Here is a 23,532-nt window from a genome sequence, read left to right on the forward strand (position 1 = left end):
AATGCTGGGTAACTGGTTATGTAAGGAACCACCATCTTCCCACAGGGCACTCATGAGAGGACTACACTAGAAGGGCTGCCCCCAGTCCCCTCATTTAAGCAGCAGATGCAGTAAGCTCTGCACACTTGACCAGAGCCTCACCATACTAGGTGGGCACAGATGGGATCTGAACACTGCTTATCAACTCAACTGACATCTCACAGCATCGTTTGCAAAGTGAAGGCCTCTAGGGTCCTCATAGCCGGGTCAGAAGGAGAAAGTGGGGTCATAGAAAGGGCTCAGAATATTAGAACTCTCAGAAGAAAGGCGACCTGAGTTACCCCATCTCATCTGGCTGCTGGGTTGCACTGGCTAAATCTTAACCAATAAATGTCTACTTCCTTGACTTAAGAAAAAAAGTGTTAAGATACACCACGACCTCATCCAAATGAGACTTTAAACCAATAAACATCTAACAGCTAGGGCTGACTGGGAGTACAGGCCTATATTCCTAGCTTGTGAGGATGTTGAAGCAAGAAGATCCCAGTTCAAGGCCTGCCTAGACACTGAAACCATTCAAACTAAAACAGAGGAGCAATGAATCTACACATTTGCCATCCAAGCCTAGCAACTCAGATCCCCAGAACCAGGTATAGGTGGCAGGGGAGAACCAATTATCTCCATGTGTGAACAGCCACCATCTCCTTTACCTACCATATTAAGTTAAAAAAGATTGGGGCAAGGAGGAGGTGCAGGGGGGTGGTGATATGGATAGCCAGTGATAAAATGCCTAGCACACGAGGCACAGAAGGTTAGTAAATATCTTAATGCCAGGCCCTCAACAGTGACACCAGAATCCAAGTCTCATGGCAACCTCCCAACCTTGCTGAGAGTTAAGGGACACCATGCCTCTTAGATATTAGGATATTTAGAGATGCCTGTGTACTGTATTCAAGTCCACAGGACTCCTTAAAGGAATCATCAGAAGCAGGCTTGTGAACACCTGTCTCAAAGTCCAGGCTGAGCTGTGCTTCCCCAGGCCTGAGAGAGTTACTCAGCCAGACTGATCGTGAGCTGGACAGCATGGGCCACTGTTCCTGTACTGTATGTACCCTGGAGATCTGGAGCATCACTGTGGCCAGCACTGTGAGGCAGGGAGTCTAGAACACTGAGCTTCATTCCTTAGAGAACACACAGCCACACTCCAGGATGAACACAGGACAGTTCAGACTGAAGTCTGTTTTATAAAGAAGCTAGGACAAAAGACCACATGGATTCACGTCCAGGAGCGCTCGTGCACTCTCTCTTGACCCTGCAGATTTGACAGCTTTGTGAGTTGAGGGGCATCAGCAAGATCATTCCTGTCCATCTTCCAGGACAGTTTAGGTAAGGTGCAGAGGGTAGTGTGACAGAGCAAAGGAGCTGGTATTGTATGTTGTGGAGAAAGATAGGGGCATGTGCTGAAGACCCGACAGTATTGTGATAGAGGGACTCATGGCCAGGGGCCTATGACACCATTTCCCCTATCAAGGAAACAGTATTCTGTCTGCCCAAGGAAATCTCAGTCAATGATAAAACACTGAAACATCCTCAGGATGTCTCTGACTCCTACTTGGTTTAATTTGGCAAACAAGGTGAGCACAAGAAGCCTGCATACACTGATTATAGACACACAGCGTTGCCTACCACTTAACTCCACAACACGTGTGCTGGAAGTCTTTCTGCTGAAGGATGGAAGAGCAGGAGGTTCACCAGGAGGATGGTGGAGTGACAGGCAAGGAGGGGAGGCTTTTACAGACAACTGGAGGAAAGCACTGAACAGCCGCCACGTTGACCGAGCAGTTAGCTTGTGCTTGAACTTGGCTGTGGTGGTGCCCGATGCTCTTTTGGCTTCCTCCTCCTCCTCTTTTGCCTGGAGAGGCAGCTCAGTGCAGACTCGACATTCCTGAGGGCCATCACAGGCTGAGGCGGCCTGCCAGACTGTGTGGGGTACCTGGTCTTCAGGTTCTCCTGGAAGAGTGGCTGGGAGAGCAGATGGCGTAACTCCTGCTTCAGAATCTTCATCTGCTTCTGTCGCCGACGCTCTTCTTGCTGGTCAGCTTTTCCTCCTTGAGACACACAATTATAAGATCATGTTTACACAGAAATACTTTCTCTGGTTTGACAGATCACCTAAGTGAATAACTCCTGTTTAGGAGGGATACAGTAGACCACTGTCCTTCACTGTTCAGGAAACCAGTAAAGACAATTTACAGGTAAGGCAACTGAGGCTTAGAGTCACATAAAGGCTACAGAGCAAATTGTCAGAGATCAACTCAGAGCAGACTGAAGTCTGCTGTCCAACCCCTGTAGCCACACACTGCCTCCTGGGGTATGACGACCACAAATTCCTTGGGAGACAGCGCATCCTGACTCTCCACGTAAGCTCACCAATGCTGTGAGTGCATGCAGAGGTGGGCGCAGCCCAAGTCCCCACCCAAGCCTGGCCTCAGCAAGGAAAGGTAGAGGCTCCCATCTCTACTTGAGCCCAGACCTGAGCTATAAGGAGGAGCACACTGTTGGCAAACTCCTGGCTCCTACACTGAGCAGCAGTCTGCCTGGAAACTTGCTCAGTGGGTACTGAGAAATCAAGACCTCAGTTGACCTGCGCTGCAGGTATGGAAGAAGGGGCACCAGTCTGACTGCTGTCAGGGCCCCAGATGCAGTCTTCAGCTGTTGTGCAGGCAGGCTGCCCCTCGTCCCAGCCTCTTCCTTGGCTTCTGGCCCACAGACAGAAAAGGGTTAGGCAATCCTGCTGGTAGAGCTGTTCTGATGTACAAATTCCTTCTGTGAACCTTTTTTGTTTTTGTTTTGTTTTGGTTTTTGAGATAGGTTCTCTATGCAGACCTGACTGTCCTGAAACTAGCTCTGTAGACAAGGCTGGCCTTGAACTCACAGAAATCTGCCTGTCTCTGCTGGGATTAAAGGCAAGTCTACCACTGCTTGGCTCTCTGTATTCTCTTTCTTTAATCCTCATATAAAAGGACAATAGATCCTACTCAATTCATGCCAAGATACTGGAGAAGTTATAAATGAGACACGATAACGACTTAAGCAGTGTCATATACTTCCTATTTTTCAAGCATAAGTGTATCCAGTTTAGTCTCCTTACCCAATCTTGTCAGGGGGTATGGAGTTTATCACCTCTCTTATAGATGAACGAAGAGGCGTAGCAGAAAGGCTAATCATACAGTAAAAGGACAGGCTGCATTAACAAGGATACCCTGCTTGTGATACTCTGCTTCTAGTCATGGAGTCCAAGGCATATGAAGCATATGAGGCGGTCGGACAGATAAGAAAGGCCCAAGGCATCAGGCCCATACAGAAGCAGCAGCTATAAGACAGGAAAAGGGTACCTTGCTGCTCCTGATGGGATCACAGAAGCAAGGATGGTCTCAACCAGGTAAAGGCTAAAAGGAAAACGCCCCCTGCCCCCAGTTGCACCTTTGTACATCTCTTCTTCTAGCTCAATCTCCAGAGCTGCCGCTGCTTGCTCGACCCATGAGTTGTGCAGGCAAGCCTGGAAATTCCGGTATTCGGCCTTCTCAATCTGTCGGGCTAGACGGATCCGCTCCTGAGGGGGAGGTAACACAAAATATTCATCTGACAGAGGGTCTGGGCCTCTCAGCAAGCTTTCCTGAAGCAGTTGTTAAACTGCAATGTGACCTGTGACCAGTGAAAAACAATGCAGATTCTACTGAAACCCTTGCCCAGGTTCTTGCTAACAGCCCAGGTGACCATCATAACAACGGAAGCCTGATTACACCTCCTTAAAGCTCTGTCCCAGGTGCCAACTTATATGCGGCCCAGAGTGAGCTTGTCTGCCCTTTCCTCACTCCTTTCCCGTGGGTCTTGAGGTCACACTGCAGTGACATAATGCTCTGCTCATCCTGACATGGAGAGAGCATGTGCAGTGGGAATAAGCATGAAAAAGGGGTGGCTCCCAGCAGCCTTAACAGGAACTATAATCCCACTTTCTACCAGGCCTATCTAAATCCTTACACAACTAACATTCCTGCCAAAGTGGTCACGCATCCATAAACTTCCCCTTGTTCACACCCTCAATGCCTGTAATTCCATCTTCTCTTCACCCTTCTTTATTTCTGCAGTAGGATGAAGGCTCTGCTCCCTACATAACCACCACACACCTATCAGGCCCAGTGCTTCCTGGACACCTCACTGTGCCATGGGCTACCCAATACACACCCTGGTGAGCCATATTAGTCCCTGATACACTGGGACTGGAGTACACAGCAATCACAGTGGCTGCTTCTGAGTTACAAAGGTAGAAAGCATGTCTTATTGTCCCTGCTTCAGGGTGCACCAAGCATTTACCTTGCTGTTCACAGCTCTTTGACAGATGTGACTATGGCTGAGCTCACTTGAGCTGTCTACTGGAGCAGAAGCAGGTGGAGATTTCAGGGACCAGATATCAAAGTGAATGAGGGACAAAACACACACTTCTCTGGTCACTCCCCCTTTCTGCTTTTCTCCGAGGTCTGACACTTCCAGCCTTTAAACAAAAGCCACTGTCTAGCCATCGGCAGAACCACTTCTCAGTTCCCTAGGATAAGGCTTTTGGTTTCAGAGTAAGGTGCTCTGTGAGGAGGGAGTACGCTGGAGTTTAACTATTTACCTTGATCACGTCCATGTACTTTGACTGCACTGGGAACAGTGGGATGTCCTCATCTTTCTTGAGAGTTTTGTAAATCTTCTTAAAGTTGATCACATCCTCAGGCCCAATCAGCATCAAGCTGAGGCCTTCACTGGTAGCACGAGCAGTCCGACCACTTCGGTGGATATAAATCTCTGAGGTTCGAGGCACCTGCCAAAGCAGCAAGTATCAGCACACAGACAGTCCCCAAAACTGCTCTTTCCCTCAGGGCATACCCCAAAACTGGCTCTGCTCTCTGCAGGACAGAAATCTCTCTAGCTCTGTGAACCAACTTAGCCCTTCATTCTAACACACAGACTGTCCTTAGATAAACAGTCTACTTACTGTACAGGCTCTGCCCCACTAAGGCCTCCACAATGGTTCAGCTCTTCACACTCAATCTGGTTGTCTTTTTCTCTCATCTTCTCCACTCTCACTCCCCTTGTGACCAATACTGTCTATTTGAGACTCCACTTTGAAACTCCACATATTCTTCAGCTCTGCATGACCGTTGATGGTACATCTATAACCCACAGTTACTGAGTGACTGCTTTAGGACAACCAACCACAAAATACTTTGTATGTGGTAGTTTGAATGAGATGTTCCCTGTTAAGTTTCAGGCATTTGAATACCTGTTGGACCCCAACTGGTAACTGTTTTTTTTTTTTTTTTGAGGCCTAGGAGGCATCTCCTTGCTGAAGGAACTGTCACTGGTGGCAGGCTTTGAGCTCACAAAAGCTGGGTACCATTTCCAGTGTACTCTCTCTGATTCTTATTTGCAACAGATCTCAGCTGCTACTCTACCCACTTCCCACCTGTTATCTCTACTCCCTCCTCAGGAGCTCACACCTCTGGAACCATGAGCCAAATAAACTGTTTCTTCTCTAAGCTGCCTTGGTCATACTGTTTTATCACAGCAACAGAAATCTAATGAAGACAGTATTATCCTAGACATATTTGATCACTGTCTACCTATTATAAACTAGGAAACTAAAGTACACTCAGATCTACCATTCCTCTAGGTTATCCAACTTAATGTGGAAGCCAGCATTTAAAGACCATGTTAACCCAGGACAACCTATATAGCAGACGTGCTGTTCATAAACAGCAGGCATGGGTGCTGGTGCTCCTGTAGCAACCACCACTAATGAAGTGCAGTAGGCTCAGTGGCACTATGATTTTAGAACCATTTACCATGATTCTAGAAATGAGATCTGCCATTCGTTATCTTAAAGAATCAAGAGCCAGCTCCTCCCCATGATGCTCTAGTCTTCAGCCACCTGCTCCCAACGGACTCTGCTGGCTCAGCGACTACTTACCTACTCTTTCCCCAACACAATCCGCTTCTCACTCCAGGTTAAGTAACCTTGTGTTTGTTAGTTTTTCTCAATTGGTACAAGTTAGAGTCATCTGGGAAGAGGAACCATCTACTGAGAAAATACTGCCATCAGATTAACTGGCCTGTATCAGCCTGTGGGGGCATGTTCTTAATTAATGACTGACGTGAGAGGGCCCAGCCTCACAGTCATCTAACTGTGGCTGATGCACCCTGGACAGGAGGTCCTGGGTTGTACTAAGCAAACTGAGCAGCACTTCTCCATGGTCTCATCTTCAGTTCCTGCCTCCAGGTTCCTGACTGGACTTCCCTTCATGCCAACTATAAACTGTAAGGTCAAACAAACCCTTTGCTTCCCAAGCGTCTTTTGGTCATGGTGTTTACCACAGCAGCAGAACCCTAAGACGTGCCCCAGTCCTGCCTCCTTCTACACACTCCCTGTCCCCCTGTGCATATCCCAACCTCTCCATCCTGGAATGCTAGCATCTTCCAGAAAGCACTCAGTACCCTCTCAAATTGTATTACATGTGATAATTTTCTAATATTTCCTGCCTTACATTATGGCGGTGGTCATATCTCACTTTTCCTCTATAGGATGTAGCAACTGTTTAGGAGCTGGGACTATACTGTGTGGTTATGGTATCTTCTATAGCAGATCCAGTCCCTCTGTTCCAGGAAACATGCTACTCTGAAATCTATACCCTCAAAAGATTTTAAAAGCAACAGTAGATGAAAAATACTAAAAACACCTTACTAGATGCTAGGCTTTCCACACTTACACTGTAGTAGGTGTCACCATCCACTTAACTCAGTTCTCAAAACAACCCTATGGGGAATGTGTGGTTGTTGCTTTCAGCTTATAGATGTCACTGAAATGAACGGTCCCAAAGTACCTGTGTGTGTGGAGAGCAACAGATGGAGCCTCGAGTACTTCCTTCCCAGCAGTGAGGTGATTTGCACCGACACCCACTGCCTTAACTGGCTGCTAGAACACATACTTCAAGGTGTGAAGGGGGCTTTGTGTTTTACATCTAACTGCCAGTTTCTGATGATACACAGCATTCCTTATGAATACTCAGGAGGATGCAAAGCAGATGTAAATTATGTGAAACCACACAACTGACATGGCCTGAGTGAGTGGGGGAGGGCTCTCAGCTGCCCAAAGCTATCAACACTAAAGCATCAGAGCGGTGTTCAATTCCTGGCAGCAGGATCTGGAGCCCATGCTCCCAGCTACAAGTACATGCTACGGTTGGCTTTTCACAATCACTAATGTTACTGCTACTACTGATCCAGAACACGCAGTCAGTGTGTGCAATGGGGCTGCCCAAGTGTCATGGTTTGTTTATGTTTGGCCCAGGGAGTGGCAATAGTAGAAGGTGTGGCATTGTTGGAGTAGGTGTGTCACTGAGGGTGTAGGCTTTAAGACCCTCATCGTAGCTGCCTGGAAGCCAGTCTTCTCCTAGTGGCCTTCATATGAGGTTGTAGAACTCTCAGCTCCTCCTATACCATGCCTGCTTAGATGCTCCAATGTTCCTGCCTTGATGATAATGGACTGAACCTCTGAACCTATAAGCCAGCCCCAATTAAATGTTGTCCTGTTAAGAGTTGTCCTGGTCATGGTGTCTGTTCATGGCAATAAAACCCTAACTAAGCTCTTTACATATGCGCCTTACGAACCCAGAAATACCCTGTCATTTATAAAATGAGAAAACCAAGGGGCAGAGACTATTTATTGAAGGTCACACAGCCAGGATTTAGCCAAGGAAGTCTTAACTACACCACCCTTGTAGTGCACACTGGACTAGCCACTTAGCATACTGCTGTGTGGGCCCCCGTCCCAAAACCCAAGCTATTGCCAAGGTTAACTGTTACTCTCCACAAACTGATGGTAAAGCCCTTCTGCTGAGGACAAATGTACATAACTCACTGAACATGGAGAAGTCGAGCTGGTGCCTGCCTAGAACCTACCTAGAACTACTAGAATCCCTGTGACTAGTGTTTATGTGGACTAATGTTCACGGTACTAGAAGGTACTCTGCACAGTACCAGAAGAGAAAGGTAACACCAACCTACCTACAAACCCTTCCATCTACAATGGTGATCATGCAGGCATGATCGCTGGTGCAGTAGTGGCACAAATGCTGTGGGAGTGACCAGCCCATACCTGACTGGAATTAAGGTCCTCACCTTCAGAAGGAACCCATGTCTGACACTGCTAGGCGGCCAAGAACCTGAAATTAGTCAGGATACAGACCTAGGGGAAACTACTACTGTTAGAGGAACACAGCAGCAGACTTTTTAATAACACTCTCCTGTACTCATAGAGCAGTGTCTTGCTCAGCTATCATCAAAGAAGTGTTCTGAAGTAGACGGGAATGAATACAGAGACACTCAACTGGACAATGTGTAGAGAGAGACCTTGAAACATTCAGTCTTAAATGAGATGTCTCCATCAAATTCCTCCTCTCAGAGCTCAGGGAACATTGTGGAAGAAGAAAAGTGGAAAGATTGTACAAGTCAGTAGTGATGGAGGGCTCCACGGAAATGAGGCCTTCTAGACACAACAGGACACATACGAACCCAGAGACTGAAGCAGCATGCACAGGGCCATCTAAGACAGGTGGGGGTCCCAGGGCTGGGAAGAAGAGGTGAATACAAACCCCCATCCCTAACCCAGAGGCCATCTTCAACTGACAACACCTAGTAAAGGAAAAATTACTTTTCTCCAACAGAGTCTCACAGGGTATACAGGCCACACTTAAGGGCAGGCCCCGTGCCCAGTAGTAGATGGCCACACAAAATGAACTCCATGGTATTTGTGGAGATTTTTGTCGCCTAATGCTTTACCCAGGCTGTCCCTCCTCCCTTCAAAGGCCCTTGCTTACATATCTGTGTCTTTATGAGATTTTTGAGTAGGAGCATGTGTGCTCCTGCATCTGTATTTTATCTTTACCCAGGCTATCCCTCCTCCCTTCACAGGCCCTTGCTTACATATCTGTGTCTTTATGAGATTTTTGAGTAGGAGCATGTGTGCCCCTGCATCTGTATGTGTTTTATCTTTGACTCTTTTTTCCTGTTTGTTACAGTTCTAATCTGGTTTGGTTTGCTTTGGTTTGTTTTCATTGCTTATTTTGTAATGAGAGACAAAGAAAAGGTACACATGTGGGTGGGTAAGGAAGATGTGGAGGTGGGGAAGATCTGGGATGACCCAGAAGAGGAGAACCGTCATCAGAATATAGTATATGAAAAAATCTATTTTCAATAAAAATTAAATTAAAAAAAAAAAAAAGAACCACAATCATTCTGATGTGGTCTGTCCCAACCAAAACGCATGCTGAAGCTAAATTCTTCAGTGTAATAAGTGCAGCAGTATTGGGAGGAGCCTAGTGGGAGGTGTCTGCAGATGGGACAGAATGAGGAATAGAGTTCTTACTCTCCAGGGGCTGGATTACCATGAGATACACGCCAAGGCTGTCTCCCTCATGTTGACCACTTACTTGCCCTTCTACCAAGGATCCCACCAGAAGCTGAGCAGAAGTTGGTGACATGCCCTTGGATTTTGCAGCTTCCAGAATCAAAAGGCACACCCTCTTTAAAAATTACCATGTTTAAGGTATTCTGTCATAGTATCAGAAAACAGACTAGGGTCACACTTTAATCTGGCCATATCGAGAAGCTTAAAGAGAAAGGCTGAAGAGTGAGTGAGTGTGTGTGTGTGTAGCATTAGTACTAAGAGCTGTACCTGGTAATGGATGACATGCTGAACTTTAGGAATATCCAGACCCCGAGCTGCCACATCTGTTGCCAAGAGAACACAGCTGTGTGGAAACAAAGCACATCCATAATTATAAATAACAACAATTATCAGTCAGCTTAGCACCTGCTAAGTAAGCACTCCACACTACAGCCCTATAAGGTAATACTAGTATCTTGCTTTTACAATTAAAAACCTGAGGGTGAATGAGAGATTCATTTTCCATGGAGTGCACGTGGCTAGTCTGTTGTGGAATCAGGACCCCAAACCTGGGTCTTACTGTCTCAAGCACATGCTGTGTTCTGTGTTGTGAACTAATTGAAGCCATATGCATTCTGCGTCACTGTCCTTGTCTCCTATTACCTTCTCACGATTCTCCCGTCCTGATAGACTGCCTCACTCTTCCCTAGACAGACAACATATAACCTCTCTCTCCCTGCATCATTTGGTGCACAGGCAGATGGACAAACATGAAGAGGTGTGGTGTGGACTCTGGGTCTGACAGCAATCTGAGACCAGACTGTCATTTCCATGATATACAAGCATGAGTTAGCTGGTCAACTTTTCTAGGATCACTCTATCATCTACGAAGTGAGAAGAGCAATGGTAATAAGCAGCAGTAGGGCACTGTGGTTATGAAAGGCCACATTTGGCGGTACTGCCAACACTTTCTCTGTTCCCAGTCACTCCATTCTTGCAATCCCACACCTGTCAGCCTATGTATGAGACAATGAAGCACAGACAAACTGATTGACTTGACCAGTGAGGAAGTGAAGAGCTCAGGATCTGCTCTCAAGAGACTCTGGTCTGGAGGCTGAGCTCTCTCTCAAGCACAATCTATTCTGCTGCTTCCCAAGGATGTTAGAATAACTGGAGCCCAGTTTGTTGTCTAATTACTGGAAGTCTCTGTACAACATTAATAGCAAACAAACACAATGAATGAGTGACCTTGTCAAATACAGAAATAAAATTAAGGAAAAGAAGAAGAAAAGAGCTGGGCTGCTTTGTGCTCCCCGCCCCGTTGCCCTCTTGAGTATAGTGGCTCATGGTTCAAGGTGTCCGAAGACAGACTTCACTTACTCTTCCAGACGAGCAAACTGCTCCAGGTTTCTGAGCCTTTGCTTCTGGTGCATGCAGGCATGCAGGGTCAGCGGCATGATATCCAGAACCTTGAGGAGCCCAGAGAGGCGTTTGATGCAAGAGATGCTGTTGGCAAATACCAGGCTACGACCTGGGTACTGCATGAGAAAATAGTAGAGATACAAGTCTTTCTCATCTGTCTCGCAGTGGATCTTGGTCTCTGTTAGCGTCTCCACTGTACCCTCATTCCTTGTGAGGTCAATGACTTTCGGCTTGCCCCTCATGCCAATCTTCTGCATGAGAAGGTCGAGTTTGTCGGTTTTATCCATTTTTTTCACGTGTTTCTTATGAAGTATTCGAGCAGGAGCTTGGTGTACCAGGGTTAGTGTGGCAGAAAAAACAAGAGTTTGCCGACTGGGGTTGTACTGGGAGTCATTTAGCATCTCTAGCAGCTGAGAGAGTTCAGCAAAATGGCCTTTCTCAACCATGCGATCAGCCTCATCTATGACCAGGCACCTGCGGGGAAGAAAACCTCTATAGACATCGGGCTTCCACCCCACTCGCGTGATCTCAGCTGTGTGCACACAGCACCCTGCCATCACCACCAGGCACCCATTAACTTTTCTTATGCATGCTTAGTTTTTGAGAATAGGGCCTGGATGGCCACAAGATTCTGCATAGTTAGAAAGCACTCACTGCACAAAACAACCATGCAGCCACTTCAGGTTCACTTCAGAGACAGTGAGGACAGAAGGGGAAGGGGCCACCTCTCACCTGAGCTGCCGAAGGTTACTCAAATGAGGGTGTTTTTCTTTAATTAACTCCCAGAGCCGACCAGGGGTGGCGATCACAATCTCAGGATGGCGGTTCAGCATCCTTTGCTGTTTCTGTGTGGACATTCCGCCAACTAAAATTGCTGTATTAATCCCTACAGGACAGAAAACAACAGACAATGTTAATCCACCTGGCTGTTCATCTATGGATCAGCACATGGTCACTAGCACAGCTTTCTATGCCAAGGAAATGCTGTAACAGTTGGCCTGGCCTGACTCCAAGGGGGCTTACTAAGTAGTCTGTATTTTGTGGACCCTGTCTACTCTGCCATTTCTTTCCATTCTCTCCCCTAACCACAAAAGAAAGGCTGGATTCGAAGCTGACCACACTTATTGCTAGGGCTCTGAGGTGAGAGGTGATACGCCACAGTGCTGGGCAGGATGTTATGTTGTGGCACACTCTAAGGAACCCTTAGGGTCTAGCGTCTTTTCTCTAAGAGTGAGCTGCTCTGGGGCCGTGGCATAAAAGTGAATGCACTGAGCAGTACCTTGGACTTGAGGAAGAACTCAGCTGAGCAATGTGGCTTCTGTTAGGATAAACACCACACTGTGAAAACCTTCCCCAAGGAACAGAATTAAGCTTCTATCTCAAGGCAGGGATCAGCAAATTTGTTCTTAAAATGTCCGGTTACTCACAAACATGTTAAAGATCTAGTTCTCTTGAGGAAATTGAACAACTATCGATTGATTTCTAAAGGACTTAATGCTCTGGCAGATGAGCACACTCCCCTAGAACAGGAGCCACAACTCTCACTGTTGTCATCTGGCAGAGACCTGCTTAGAAACATTTATTAAATGAAACTGAATCTCACCTGTAAACTTGGCCACAGCATCAATGTGTTGTCTAACCTGGATAGCCAGCTCTCGAGTAGGAGTCAGGACCAGTCCAAGCAGAGGGCGCCTTGGGTGTACTTTATAAACAGCAATTTGATTACACAACTCCTGTTTTAACTTTCCAGCCTGTTCTGCATCAAACTTTTCTTCTCTGTCCTCATTTTGCTTGGGGACAGGCTTTTCCTCTACTAAGGAAGAAGGTCCTTCACCAGCATCATCATCATCACAGAAGGGCAGTGCCTGGGCTGAGGCAGAGGCACTAGTCTTGGGTGTGGCCTGGACCCCAGAGTCACTGGGCTGGGCTTCAGTCTCAATTCTGGCCTCCTCAGGTAACACTCCAGATTCAGTTCCATCCCCGCAAGGTGATCCAAGATGGGCTGCAGCTCCTAACCTCGTCTCCCTTGGTGGCACTCCAGTGGTACTTGGGATGGGTGGGGCCTTCATCTTATGCCACTGCAGCACTGAGTGAATCATCGGGATGGCAAAAGCCAGAGTTTTCCCGCTTCCTTTGAAGTAAAGCAAAAACACCAGGAATCCATGATGTGCATGTCATTGTTTGGGAGTTCCTGCCTTTGCATAGAAATAAGGAAACCTGAAAGAGCCACATGCCACTCTGACCAACCCAAAGCACCAGCACCCTACACAGGTTCCTCCAGCATACAGCGCCTGGGTATCAAGGAAAGGTGCAGTATGCTGGCACTACACATTAAGTCACCAAGACAAAGAACAGACACCCAAGTAAGGAAACCATAAAAAACTGGAGGGTCAGTCCTGTACTGTAGAGAAATCTGTACAGCACATACCCCTAAGACCTTCTTCAGTGAAGGAGGGAATAAAATAAATCGCTCTTTGCAGAAATCTTAACATGTTTATCCTTATGCATGAGTGTTTTCAGACTGACCTCTGAAGGCATATGGAGCCCATAACACCCAAGGGTCAAAACAAACAGGACACCCCAACCTGAGAAGTACAAGTTTTCTCCTCAACTGCCATTTTATTTTCTGCATTCAGTTATTCATGGTCAATTATGGTCCAAAAAACTATTAAACTGACAATTCCATAAATAAGCATTTCAAAAGTCTCAAGCCGTATAATCACTCCCAGTCGTAGAAGACTTAAAACACTGCCTGGCACTATCCACACAAGACATGAGTCTTCCTTCTGGCTCATGTTTTCCCACCGTAAATGTTACCCACCTGTTAGTCACTCCCTGATCTCTGTTATCAGATTTGCACCTGATAACTTTCCAGCCTGTTCTGTTTTTTATGGTTTCCTCACTTGGGTGTCTGTTCTTTGTCTCTGGTGACTTAATGTGTAGTGCCAGCATACTGCACCTTTCCTTGATACCCAGGCGCTATATGCTGGAGGAACCAGTGTAGGGTGCTGGTGCTTTGGGTTGGTTAGAGTGGCGCGTGGCTCTTTCAGGTTACCAGTATGTTCAGGTAGTTCTTACTTTATCTACTGGTCCTAGCACCTGAGAGTAGTTACCCCAGTGAGCAACTCAGACAGGCTAAAGAGAAGCTGTAAAGTGTTTTTCTCTGGTTGAAAAGCTGGAAATTCTCAACTTAAGAAAAAAAAAAAGGCATGAATTGGTTACTACAAGAATGAATGCTCTTTCCCTGAAATTGTAAAGAAGTTCATGTTAGTTTTGCTGTTATATCAATCTGCAGGAAGTAAGACCATGGAGCATGAATGCTTAAGATATAAAGCACATTCAATCTATAATGTTCAGGGGTAATATAGACAGGGTTCAGCATCATCTATCTCCTCTGTGTTTTGGAGATCTACTGGGGGCATGAAAGGCTTCCTTCCTGGATACTGAAGTTGACAGGTAAGAATGCCCCAGACAAAATCAATATACCATCTCTGGAAGAAAAACAGTCCCAAACATAAGCTTCACAGAGCTCCGACAGGCTCGTGAGAGATGGCTCAGTTGGAGGCACTAAGCCTGAGCACCTGAGGTCACTCTCAAGGTCTACATTGTGGGAGCTGTGAACTGACTCCCACAAGTTGTCCTCTGGCCTCTATATACAGGCTTTGGCTTGTACAAACATACATAAATGCATACATATACAGAAATAAATGTTTTTAAAACTTTGAAAAGAGGGGAGAAAAAACCTTCTATAAATATTTTTCAAAGGAAATGACAGTTCTATGTGAAAAATAACCAAAGAAGCAAAACATTAGAAGCAAAAGCTTAAAAAAAACTCAAAAATTTTAAGGAAAAATAAAAGACTTTATCAAAGACAATAAAAGACAAAAGATATCTTAACATCTGTATTTAAGTCTCAGAAAAATAAAACTGACAATCAGAACTACCCTCCCCACCCCCCACCAAATCCCTTTAAGACAAATACAAAGCAAAGGCTACTTTGGTCTTAGAAAAGCTGAGCCAATTCACCTGCAGATCTGCTAGGAAGAATGCTAACTGAAGCCTTCCATGCAGAAGAAAGGATGGTGGCTTGGGAAAAATATATATCTACACAGGAAATGAAGTGTATCAGAAATTACAGAAACATAGAGAAACTGTTTCTCTTTTAAACCTCTTTAAAAAAAATAATTGCTTAAGCAAAACAGTAAAAGCATATTTCAGAGTTTCCAACATAGAAATATAAAACAAAAAGCACAAAGGAAGGGGAGATAGAAATAAGCTCTTGAGAGGTTCTTCCACCACATGAGGCACTGTATCACTTGAGCGTAAACCAAGAAAATACATGTGTACAACTTGTGACATGGTCTGTGAACCCTAAAGCAAACACTGAAAGACACAACAAAGCTGGCTAGTAACAAGAGAGGAGCCAGACAGTGCCATGAGTGTATACTGGGCCTCACTCTCAGTCCTTGAAAGGAAACCTTTGGCATTTCTTGATAGGAGCATCTTTTGTTATAGTATTTAATTTTCACCTGTCCATTCCTGGTGTAAGACACAGAGGCACAAAAACCTCAGGAGGCACAAGGGTCTTTTTTATTAATTAGTGAGATGACCATGAGCTAAAGACTAATTTTCTCTAGAAAACACAGGATGGGAACTGGTGGCAGCAGGGCAGGAACTTACACACACACCCTTCCTGACCACCAGAGAGGGACTGAAGATGGAGTTCAATGTCCAGTGACAGAGGTTTTCCGCAACCATGCCCACATAATGGAGGCTCCAAAGAATACTACAATGGGATTTAAAGAGATCCCAGGCTGGTGAGTGCATAAAAAGGTAACTGCATAGAGTGGGCATACAGAAACACTTTGCCCTCTTACTACCCTCAACGTTTGGCCCTGTGAATTGCTACCAGGCTTTAAGCCAGTAAACACATCTCCCTGGGTTCTGGAAGTCATTGAGAAAAGTATTAAAAGTATGAGCTCTTTAATTTGAAGCAGAATAAATCAGACCTAGGAGCTACTCAGTAAGGAAATAGTCTTGAAAGACTAGGAGCTGAGCTTACTGGGGGAATGAATTTCATTCCAGGTACTGTCAGGGGTGAACTGTGTTATAGGACATCTGACTGGAGTTGAGGAAGAAAAGTAGTTGGCTTGGTAAGCTCCAGAGACCCTGTTGATCAGAAGTGCGTTGTGGGTACAAACATCTTGAAACATGGTATTTTCTGTTGTTTGGAGACAACTTCCGGGGTCTACATCTCTCTGGCTGGCTTGCAACTTGCTCTGTAGACCAGGCTGACCCCAAACTCACAGACCCTTCTGCTTCTTAAGGGCATGCACCATCACGGTTCTTATTTGTTTTCAAAAAGACCCTAATACAAGTTGAGTACCCCAACCCAAACATCTGAACTCCCAAATACTAAAAAGTTTTAAACATTCTGAGTGCCAACAAGACCTTCAACTATATGTTTAAGGAATGTATGAAATATGAGTGAATTTCATCTATAGAGTTCGATCCTACCCCTAAGACATTCCATTATGTAGCTGCAAATATTAACTTTTTAAAAAAATCTAAATCTAAAACACTAAGTGTCTCAAATATTTCAAATAACAAATACTTAATCTACAATATCACTAAAAATTTCAATCCCAAGTAAGATAACAAAGAACATCTGGGATAAGTACAAAAAAGCAAAAGGACAGATTTAAAAATCAACTGCTTTCCATAATCACATTAATTATAAATGGCCTGAAAAATCAGTTAAAACCCAAAAGCTATGTACTCCTCACAAGAAAGCATATTCAACAGAAAAGCAATGCTTGTTCAAAGGAAAACTACAGGAAAGTATGAGAAAGAACAGACCATACCAACATCATCCCAATAAAGACAGAATGAATAGCTACAGTAACAAGAAAAAAGACATTAGAACAGAGAAGTCCTGCAGGGATAAAGGTGGTTATTTCACAATGAGAAGGAGCCAGCTTACTCACAGAATTCACCATAATGTTTAATATATAAGTATTAGTGAATGCTAACAGATTGTCAGACACGTGAGACAAAAGGCTAGGTGGTATTTTAAGTGGAAAACAATCACTCAGGGAAAAATGAATGAAAGAAAATAATGCTATGACTTTAAAATTTAAGTCTGTATTTAAAAATTCCTAGAAAGGAAAGAGCAAGCCCAGATGAGTTCTAACAAATATTTAACAGTGATGAAAACACTAATAATTTAAAACTACTTCTGACAGTTGAAAAAAGAACACTTCAAAAGTTACTGAGACCAGTGTTAGTTAATTCCAACACCACACAACATTACAAGACAGTTTTTAAAATCAAAAATGCATGTTAAGAGTTTTTACAAATGTTTTTATTGTATGTATTTGGGTATGTAGGTTTTTGGGTTTTTGTTTGTTGATAAAGATAAATTACATTGATTTTCACAATGAAAACTAAACGTTTCTGAGAAGCCATGAGCTTGATCACAATGTGCTTATATATTACTGGACTTGGTCAAGTGCGACTATGAATAGTCATCTGTAGTTGTCTTGTAATATTGTCTGGTGTTGGAATTAACTACCACTGGTCTCAGTAACTTTTGAACCTGACACTGTCCAGCAACGCAGACATGAAGTAGTGTTCTCACCTCCATCTCACACTGGGGCCTCAGAGACAGAGCGAGTGTACCAGAGTCAAGCGGGGCAGACTTCAGCCCAGAGCTGGATGGTTGCAACACCTTCCATGCCTTTTGTGGTCACATTCCCAACAATCCCCTCTTCCAGTTTCCCAGCCTATGAGCTACCAAAGACTGGATCCGGCTCTCATACCTGGGCCAGACAGAACAACCCTTACCTGTCTCAGCAGCTCCAAGGATGTCCAGTTTGTCACGGATGGCAGGGGCCAAAGTCAGAGCCTGGATTGGGGTAGGTGCAGAGAAACCTAGAAAGCTGAGTGCTCGGAGAACAGCCTTGGGCACAAACAGGTCCCTCCAGGCGGACACGTCTGCCTTCTGGTCATGCACCTCAGGTGTCCATGTCTTCCCTTTCTTAGGTACTTTTGGGGGAGTGCTCTTAAAAGTATCTAATTTTTTTTTCCCTTTGTTTTTCTTCTTTCTTGGAACAGCCTGTGGCAGGCTTTCTGATGTGGCTCCTCCTACCTTTTGATCAGAACAGACAGTGCCTTCTCCTTGAGCCTCTGGCTCATAAGCTTTGCCTTCATGTTCATCCCGGGTAGCACTGCCTTCAGCAACTAGTACTGCATCTCTCTGCTTCTTCAGTTTGATCTTTTTCTTTGGGGAGCTGGACTCTCCTTCCTCCTCTTCCTCCTCCTCCTCCTCTTCCTCTTCTGAAACAGCCTGGGCCTTTCGCTTCTTGGTCTCCTCATTTGAGAACAAACGGGAGGGATTCTTGACTAAATGGTAATCTGTCAGTTCCTCAAAGCACACCAAGTCATCCATCTGTCCGTCTGCAAACAGATTTGGGTCGATCGTCACTTGCTTCCATTTCCCCACAACTTTGATGCCCTTCCTCTGAAATGTGCCACGACTTGCCGACTTTGGTTTTGATTTTGTCTCTTTCAACTTCATGGTTGCTGAAAAGAAATGTTCTCTTGGGTTAGTGACTACGGAGCACAGGTTCTAGGGCAACACACTTTCCTAAAAACGTACTAGACCCTGCAAACATCCAAAGACACAACGATGCTTAACTTACACAGAGAAGGTGTTCTCATCCAGAAAATGAAACACACCCACAGAATAGGTAGTTTGGCTTGGAGCAGAGGGGACACAGGGAACAGAGGAAAGGATACATGAGCTAACTCAGGTTAGGATGCTAGCTCCAACACTTAATTCGTATGCAACCTTCAACAATACTCCCTATTCCTCTCAGAATTTAAGGTTATAATCTTTTTAAATGAGAGGGGTGTAATAATATCTAATAATATCTAAATTTACACTGTACACAAAATAATTGAGAGTATCAAAAGAGGTGACAGAATGATGCTTGACCTACATAAGCCATTTTGAACATGGAATATGAATCTGAGATAAGAGTGTGTTTTCTTCCCTAGTAGAAAAAGACAAGTGTCATTTCCATCCTCTTGGCCTTGGCCAGACAGGTTAAAACCTTCGAGGTCCTAGGTCCCACCCCCAGCACTGCGTAAAACGGGTATCCAGCCCTCAGGAATGGAGATAGAAGATCAGGAGCTCAAAGCCAGCCTTGGCTACAAAAGATCCTGTCTTTAAAGTCTGGAGAGGGGTTATGCATGACTCATCTGTGTGGAAGTGGCTCCACATGGGCCCTCTTTAAATGAAAAGGGATATTGCGGAGAGCATGAGGTAAAACTCAATTCAAATCTGGATCCTGCTCTGAGTGTTTGCTAAACATCTCTGTGCCTCAGTTTCCTTATCTACAATTTGAGGATAATTAGATATTTATCCCGCTGGGTCGTCATTTGAATACGAAATAGTGACGCACGTCAAAAACCGCTTAACATGGCGTCTGTGTAGAGACACGTTTACTCGCAGGCAAGGCTCGCCCAGCAGTCTCTGGTGTGGGACGCACGGCGACCCCCGACCCCCACCACACCTCGGTCCCACCTTGACAAGGGGAAGGGAACGTCACTAGAAATGGAGCGCGGGGAGTGACCTGTGCCGCCTGCAAGAATCCCACGGGCACTTCAAGGGAGGTTGCTGGGCCTTGAAGCCCACAGCAAGGCGTGAGCCACCGGGACCCAAGGCTGCGGGGACACCCGTGAGCCACTATGTTTCGGAGACACCGGGGAGCCCTTCCTCAGCCGGCTAGGGCCTGCTCCGCTCCGAACCCACAAAGAGCACTCACCGCCGCAGTAACCTCACACGCCGAGCGGTCTGCGCAAAGCCGACCCGGAATTGCAGCAGCTTCTGTACTGCAGTTCCGGGGCGGAGCTCCAGGCACGCGTGCGCGCTGAAGAAGGAAGTCCCGCCTCCCTGCGGAAGCGTCTATCTGATTGGCACTCTCTCAGGACTTGGGCCGGAACCCGGAGGGCTGGGCCAGCCCTGCGTGGCCTAGGTTACGCTTCCTGTTTATGGCTTAGGCAATGTTTCGGAGCTCCTTCCTGGACGCTAGGGGGCGCAAGAGTCCCCGTAATCTTCATCTAGTTTCTGTGCAGTAGTTGTCCTGCTTAAAGAGCCTTAAAACATTTCCTTACCTAATTTACAAACCACCAAAGCCTGGGTTGAAAGAGCCATGTTCTCCAGTACGGTAGTGCCTTCCTACCGCATAGAGCTGGTCAAGATAGATCTGCCTGTTTGGTTTGTTTGTTTGTTGTTTGTGATGGAGATTTAAATTAGTCTTCCATGCATATAGGAGCACTCTTCCCCCTGAGCCATCTCCCCAGACCTGAAAATTTATTCTTTTATTTCTTAACTTAGAATAATTTTTTTTCCGTGTCAGCATTATGAGATACACACCTAACACTGAATTAGATGACAAAGTGTTGTCATTAGCAAGGGACTTCCACCAAGACACCAAAAGGATAGATAGACAAGAGCAAAAAGAGATGCATGAGATTTTATCAAAACAAAGTCTGCACCGCACCCTGAATAGAGAGGGAAAGAAAGCCAGGCTGGAGAGATGGCTCAGTGGTTACAAGTGCAGACTGTTCTGTCTGTGTTCACTTCCCAGCATCCACATAGCAACTCACAACCATCCACAATTCCAGTCCTGGGGATCTGATGCCCTCTTCTGGCCACTGTGGGCACTGCAAAGATGTGGTGCACAGACATACACCTACACACATAAAAGAAACACCTTGTTAAAAGGCTCAATGGGGAAAAGCCTGCTCTTCCTAAGGTCCTGAGTTCAAATCCCAGCAACCACAAAGTGGCCCACAACCACCTGAAATGAGAACTGATGCCCTCTTCTGGCGCGTCTGAAGACAGCTTCAATGTACTTATATTTATTTTTTTTTATTTTTATTTTTTATTTTTTATTTTTTTGGTTTTTTCGAGACAGGGTTTCTCTGTGTAGTCTTGGCTGTCCTGGAACTCACTCCATAGACAAGGCTGGCCTTGAACTCAGAAATCCACCTGCCTCTGCCTCCCAAGTGCTGGGATTAAAGGCGTACGCCACCACCGCCCAGCGTACTTATATTTATAATAATAAATAAATCTTTGGGCAGGAGAGAGCAGGGACTGAGCTAACAGAGTTGACCAGAGTGAGCAGGGATCCTAAAAAAATTCAATTCCCAACAACCACACGAGGGTTCACACCATCTGTGGAGCTACAGTGTACTCATATACATAAAATAGAATAAATAAATCTTTTTTTAAAAAGTAAAGGGAATCCTACAAACTACACATCTGAATGTGGTTAATAAACAGGAAACAAAGAATGTAGAAACTCAATAGTAAAAGGTATGTTTACAAAATGGGCAATAAACCAAAATAAGCATTTCTCAAAAGGTACAAGAAAAAATGCTCAGTGAGCCACTATTCGATTGGATAATGCAAACTAGAGCCACAGGTAGACATGGCCTCACTGCAGTGCTGTTAACCAGTGCTGAGAGACACAAGTGTTTTTAAGGAGGCTGTTGGGACAGGGAACAGAGCCTGGCACATTGTTGTGGAATGTAACTAAGTACAACCATCTTGGAAATTCCTGAAGAATGAAAAACTAGAATGACCATCTGCTCAGAATGTATGCCCATGACCAGGAATACAGCCCAAGCAAGTGAAGTCTGTCAAAGAGACGCCCGCAGTCCTACATGCATCAAACATTTCAAGATAACCAAGAAATGGACAGAGCCATTAGCCAATGAGTGGATACAGAAAATGTGGCATTCAAGCAGAGTACAATACTATTTGGTCATAAAAAGAATGAAATCGTCTGCTACAATGTGGATACAACCAGAGATCATGATGTCAAGTCTAATAAGGCTAGGTAGAAAAAATGGTACTGTATTAGTCAGGGTTCTCTAAAGTCACAGAACTTATATACAATCTCTATATAGTAAGGGAATTTGTTGGTGACTTACAGTCTGTAGTCCAACTCCCCAACAATGGTCAGCAGCAGCTGTGAATGGAAGTCCAAGGATCTAGCAGTTGCTCAGTCCCACAAGGCGAGCAGGTGAAGGAGAGAGAGAATATTCCTTCTTTCAACGTCCTAATGTAGGTCTCCAGCAGAAAGTGTGGCCCAGATTAAAGGTGTGTGTCACCATGCCTGGATCTGGGACTTGATTTGTCCCAGATGACCTTGAACTCAGAGATCTTCCTGTCTTAATCTTCTGGGATTCATAGCCACTGTGCCTCAAGATCTCCATGCCAACATCCAGGTCAGAAATTTGTATCTCCCAGCCTCCAGATTAGGATCATAGGTGAGTCTTCCGATTCTGGATTGTAGTTCATTCCAGATATAGTCAACTTGACAACCATGAATAGTCACTACATTGTACTGGACTCATGTGGACCCCAGCATAGATCTGAACCCTAACGTGGTCCTGGGCTCGCGTGGACCCTAACATGTGACCTGGCCTGCAGGTCACGTTATTCGGGGGAACGAGGAGGGTCACAACCTGTGAATAAAGAATGGGCGAGAGAGACGACAGGACTCAAGGAAGCATTGCTTGTCAAGAGCCGTTTACTTGGTTGAGGAGAGCATATTTAAAGCAAAAATCTTGGAGGGAGGGGGAAAGGAAGGAGGGAGAAGGAAGTTTACAAGGGGAGGGGGAGAGGAAGGACAGAGATGGAAGGTTACAAAATCTTCTGGGGTTGAGCTCCGGGGTGACAGGTGAGGAGGGGGTGGATGATAGGTGGGGAGGGGGTGGATTTCTGTGAATGTTCTTTTCCCAGGGCCAAGCCAGATCCTTCTGATTGTCAGGCAGGATGTTAATCTCAGGGTTCTCAATTAGTTGGGGCAGGATGTTTCTCTCAGCAATGAGGGCTAGCTGGGGCAGGTTCAGCCAAGTGTCATTTGGTCCCCAACAAACATGGTCCTGGGCTTGTGTGGACCCTGACAATGTTGATAACACACTGTACAGTGGTGACAGAGGTCAGGGACAGGGGAGGATGAGAACAAGACTAGTTCCAACCAGAAGTGGGAGGTTCTAGCATGGACTGCTAGCACCACAGGGTGTCTGCAGGTAATAGTCATTTACTTTATTTTCAAGACATCACTAAAACGGACTTTTAATATTTCCCCTTAAAAATAGTAAATGTTTGAGGTCATAGGCATGAATGCCTAATGGAAACATAATACAGTCTGCATGAATATCACACACCAGGAGGAACACTGCAAATGTGTACAATTGTGGTTTTTATGTATCCACTACAATAAATTAGTTTCATTTTTCGTGTGCATTCATGTGGGAGTGTATGTGTGGGTCCACATGGGTGCACATGTGTGCACACGAGTGGAGGCCTGAGGTTAACAAGTCTCTTCCATGAATGCTTTCCACATCATTCTTTGAGGCAGGGTCTCTCAAATAAAGCTGAAGCTCTTCAATGTAGGCTTCTATAGTTAATTATTTTTCTCTGAGATCACCTGTCTCCCCATCTGAGAGTTGGAATTACAGTGGGCTACCATAACCACCCAGTATTCTCATGGGTTCTGTGGATCTGATCTCTAGGTCTCTTATGCTTGTACATTGAACACTTTATCCACTGACTTATCTCG

At 45.3% G+C, this 23,532-nt stretch overlaps 1 protein-coding gene and 1 long non-coding RNA gene across 4 annotated transcripts; one reads left to right on the forward strand and one right to left on the reverse strand.

The window, feature by feature from the left end:
• The first annotated feature begins 1,092 nt into the window (after positions 1–1,092).
• LOC116080892 lies at positions 1,093–5,561 on the forward strand. Of its 2 annotated transcripts, none has more exons than XR_004114658.1 (3): positions 1,093–1,365; positions 3,267–3,421; positions 5,349–5,561. It is a non-coding gene; the product is annotated as an uncharacterized LOC116080892 (long non-coding RNA). The 2 variants fall into 2 exon arrangements; XR_004114657.1 differs by lacking the exon at positions 1,093–1,365 and adding an exon at positions 1,952–2,234.
• Ddx24 (DEAD-box helicase 24) lies at positions 1,570–19,824 on the reverse strand. 2 transcript variants are annotated; one of them, XM_031357554.1, is made up of 9 exons: positions 19,720–19,824; positions 17,735–18,472; positions 12,492–13,019; positions 11,621–11,774; positions 10,847–11,362; positions 9,755–9,830; positions 4,655–4,843; positions 3,463–3,592; positions 1,570–2,087 (listed from the first exon to the last, which is right to left on the reverse strand). In XM_031357554.1, exons 2-9 carry the CDS (start codon positions 18,465–18,467, stop codon positions 1,822–1,824), a joined length of 2,592 nt encoding a protein of 863 aa, XP_031213414.1. In that variant the 5' UTR covers positions 18,468–18,472; positions 19,720–19,824; the 3' UTR covers positions 1,570–1,821. The 2 variants fall into 2 exon arrangements, with proteins under 2 accessions (XP_031213414.1, XP_031213415.1); XM_031357555.1 differs by lacking the exon at positions 19,720–19,824 and adding an exon at positions 19,468–19,483.
• Positions 19,825–23,532: the final 3,708 nt, after the last annotated feature.

Source organism: Mastomys coucha, unplaced genomic scaffold (genome assembly GCF_008632895.1).
Source record: "Mastomys coucha isolate ucsf_1 unplaced genomic scaffold, UCSF_Mcou_1 pScaffold6, whole genome shotgun sequence".
Lineage (NCBI taxonomy): Eukaryota > Metazoa > Chordata > Mammalia > Rodentia > Muridae > Mastomys > Mastomys coucha.

Bases quoted from the DNA above. Each gene is read 5' to 3' on its own strand.
- Ddx24 (XM_031357554.1), bottom strand. From the start codon at position 18,467: ATGAAGTTGAAAGAGACAAAATCAAAACCAAAGTCGGCAAGTCGTGGC. The intron at 11,775-12,491 runs GTGAGATTCAGT...TCTGTCCTGTAG, and splicing joins TGCTGTGGCCAAGTTTACAG to GGATTAATACAGCAATTTTA. The intron at 9,831-10,846 runs GTAAGTGAAGTC...GTTTCCACACAG, and splicing joins CAGTTTGCTCGTCTGGAAGA to CTGTGTTCTCTTGGCAACAG.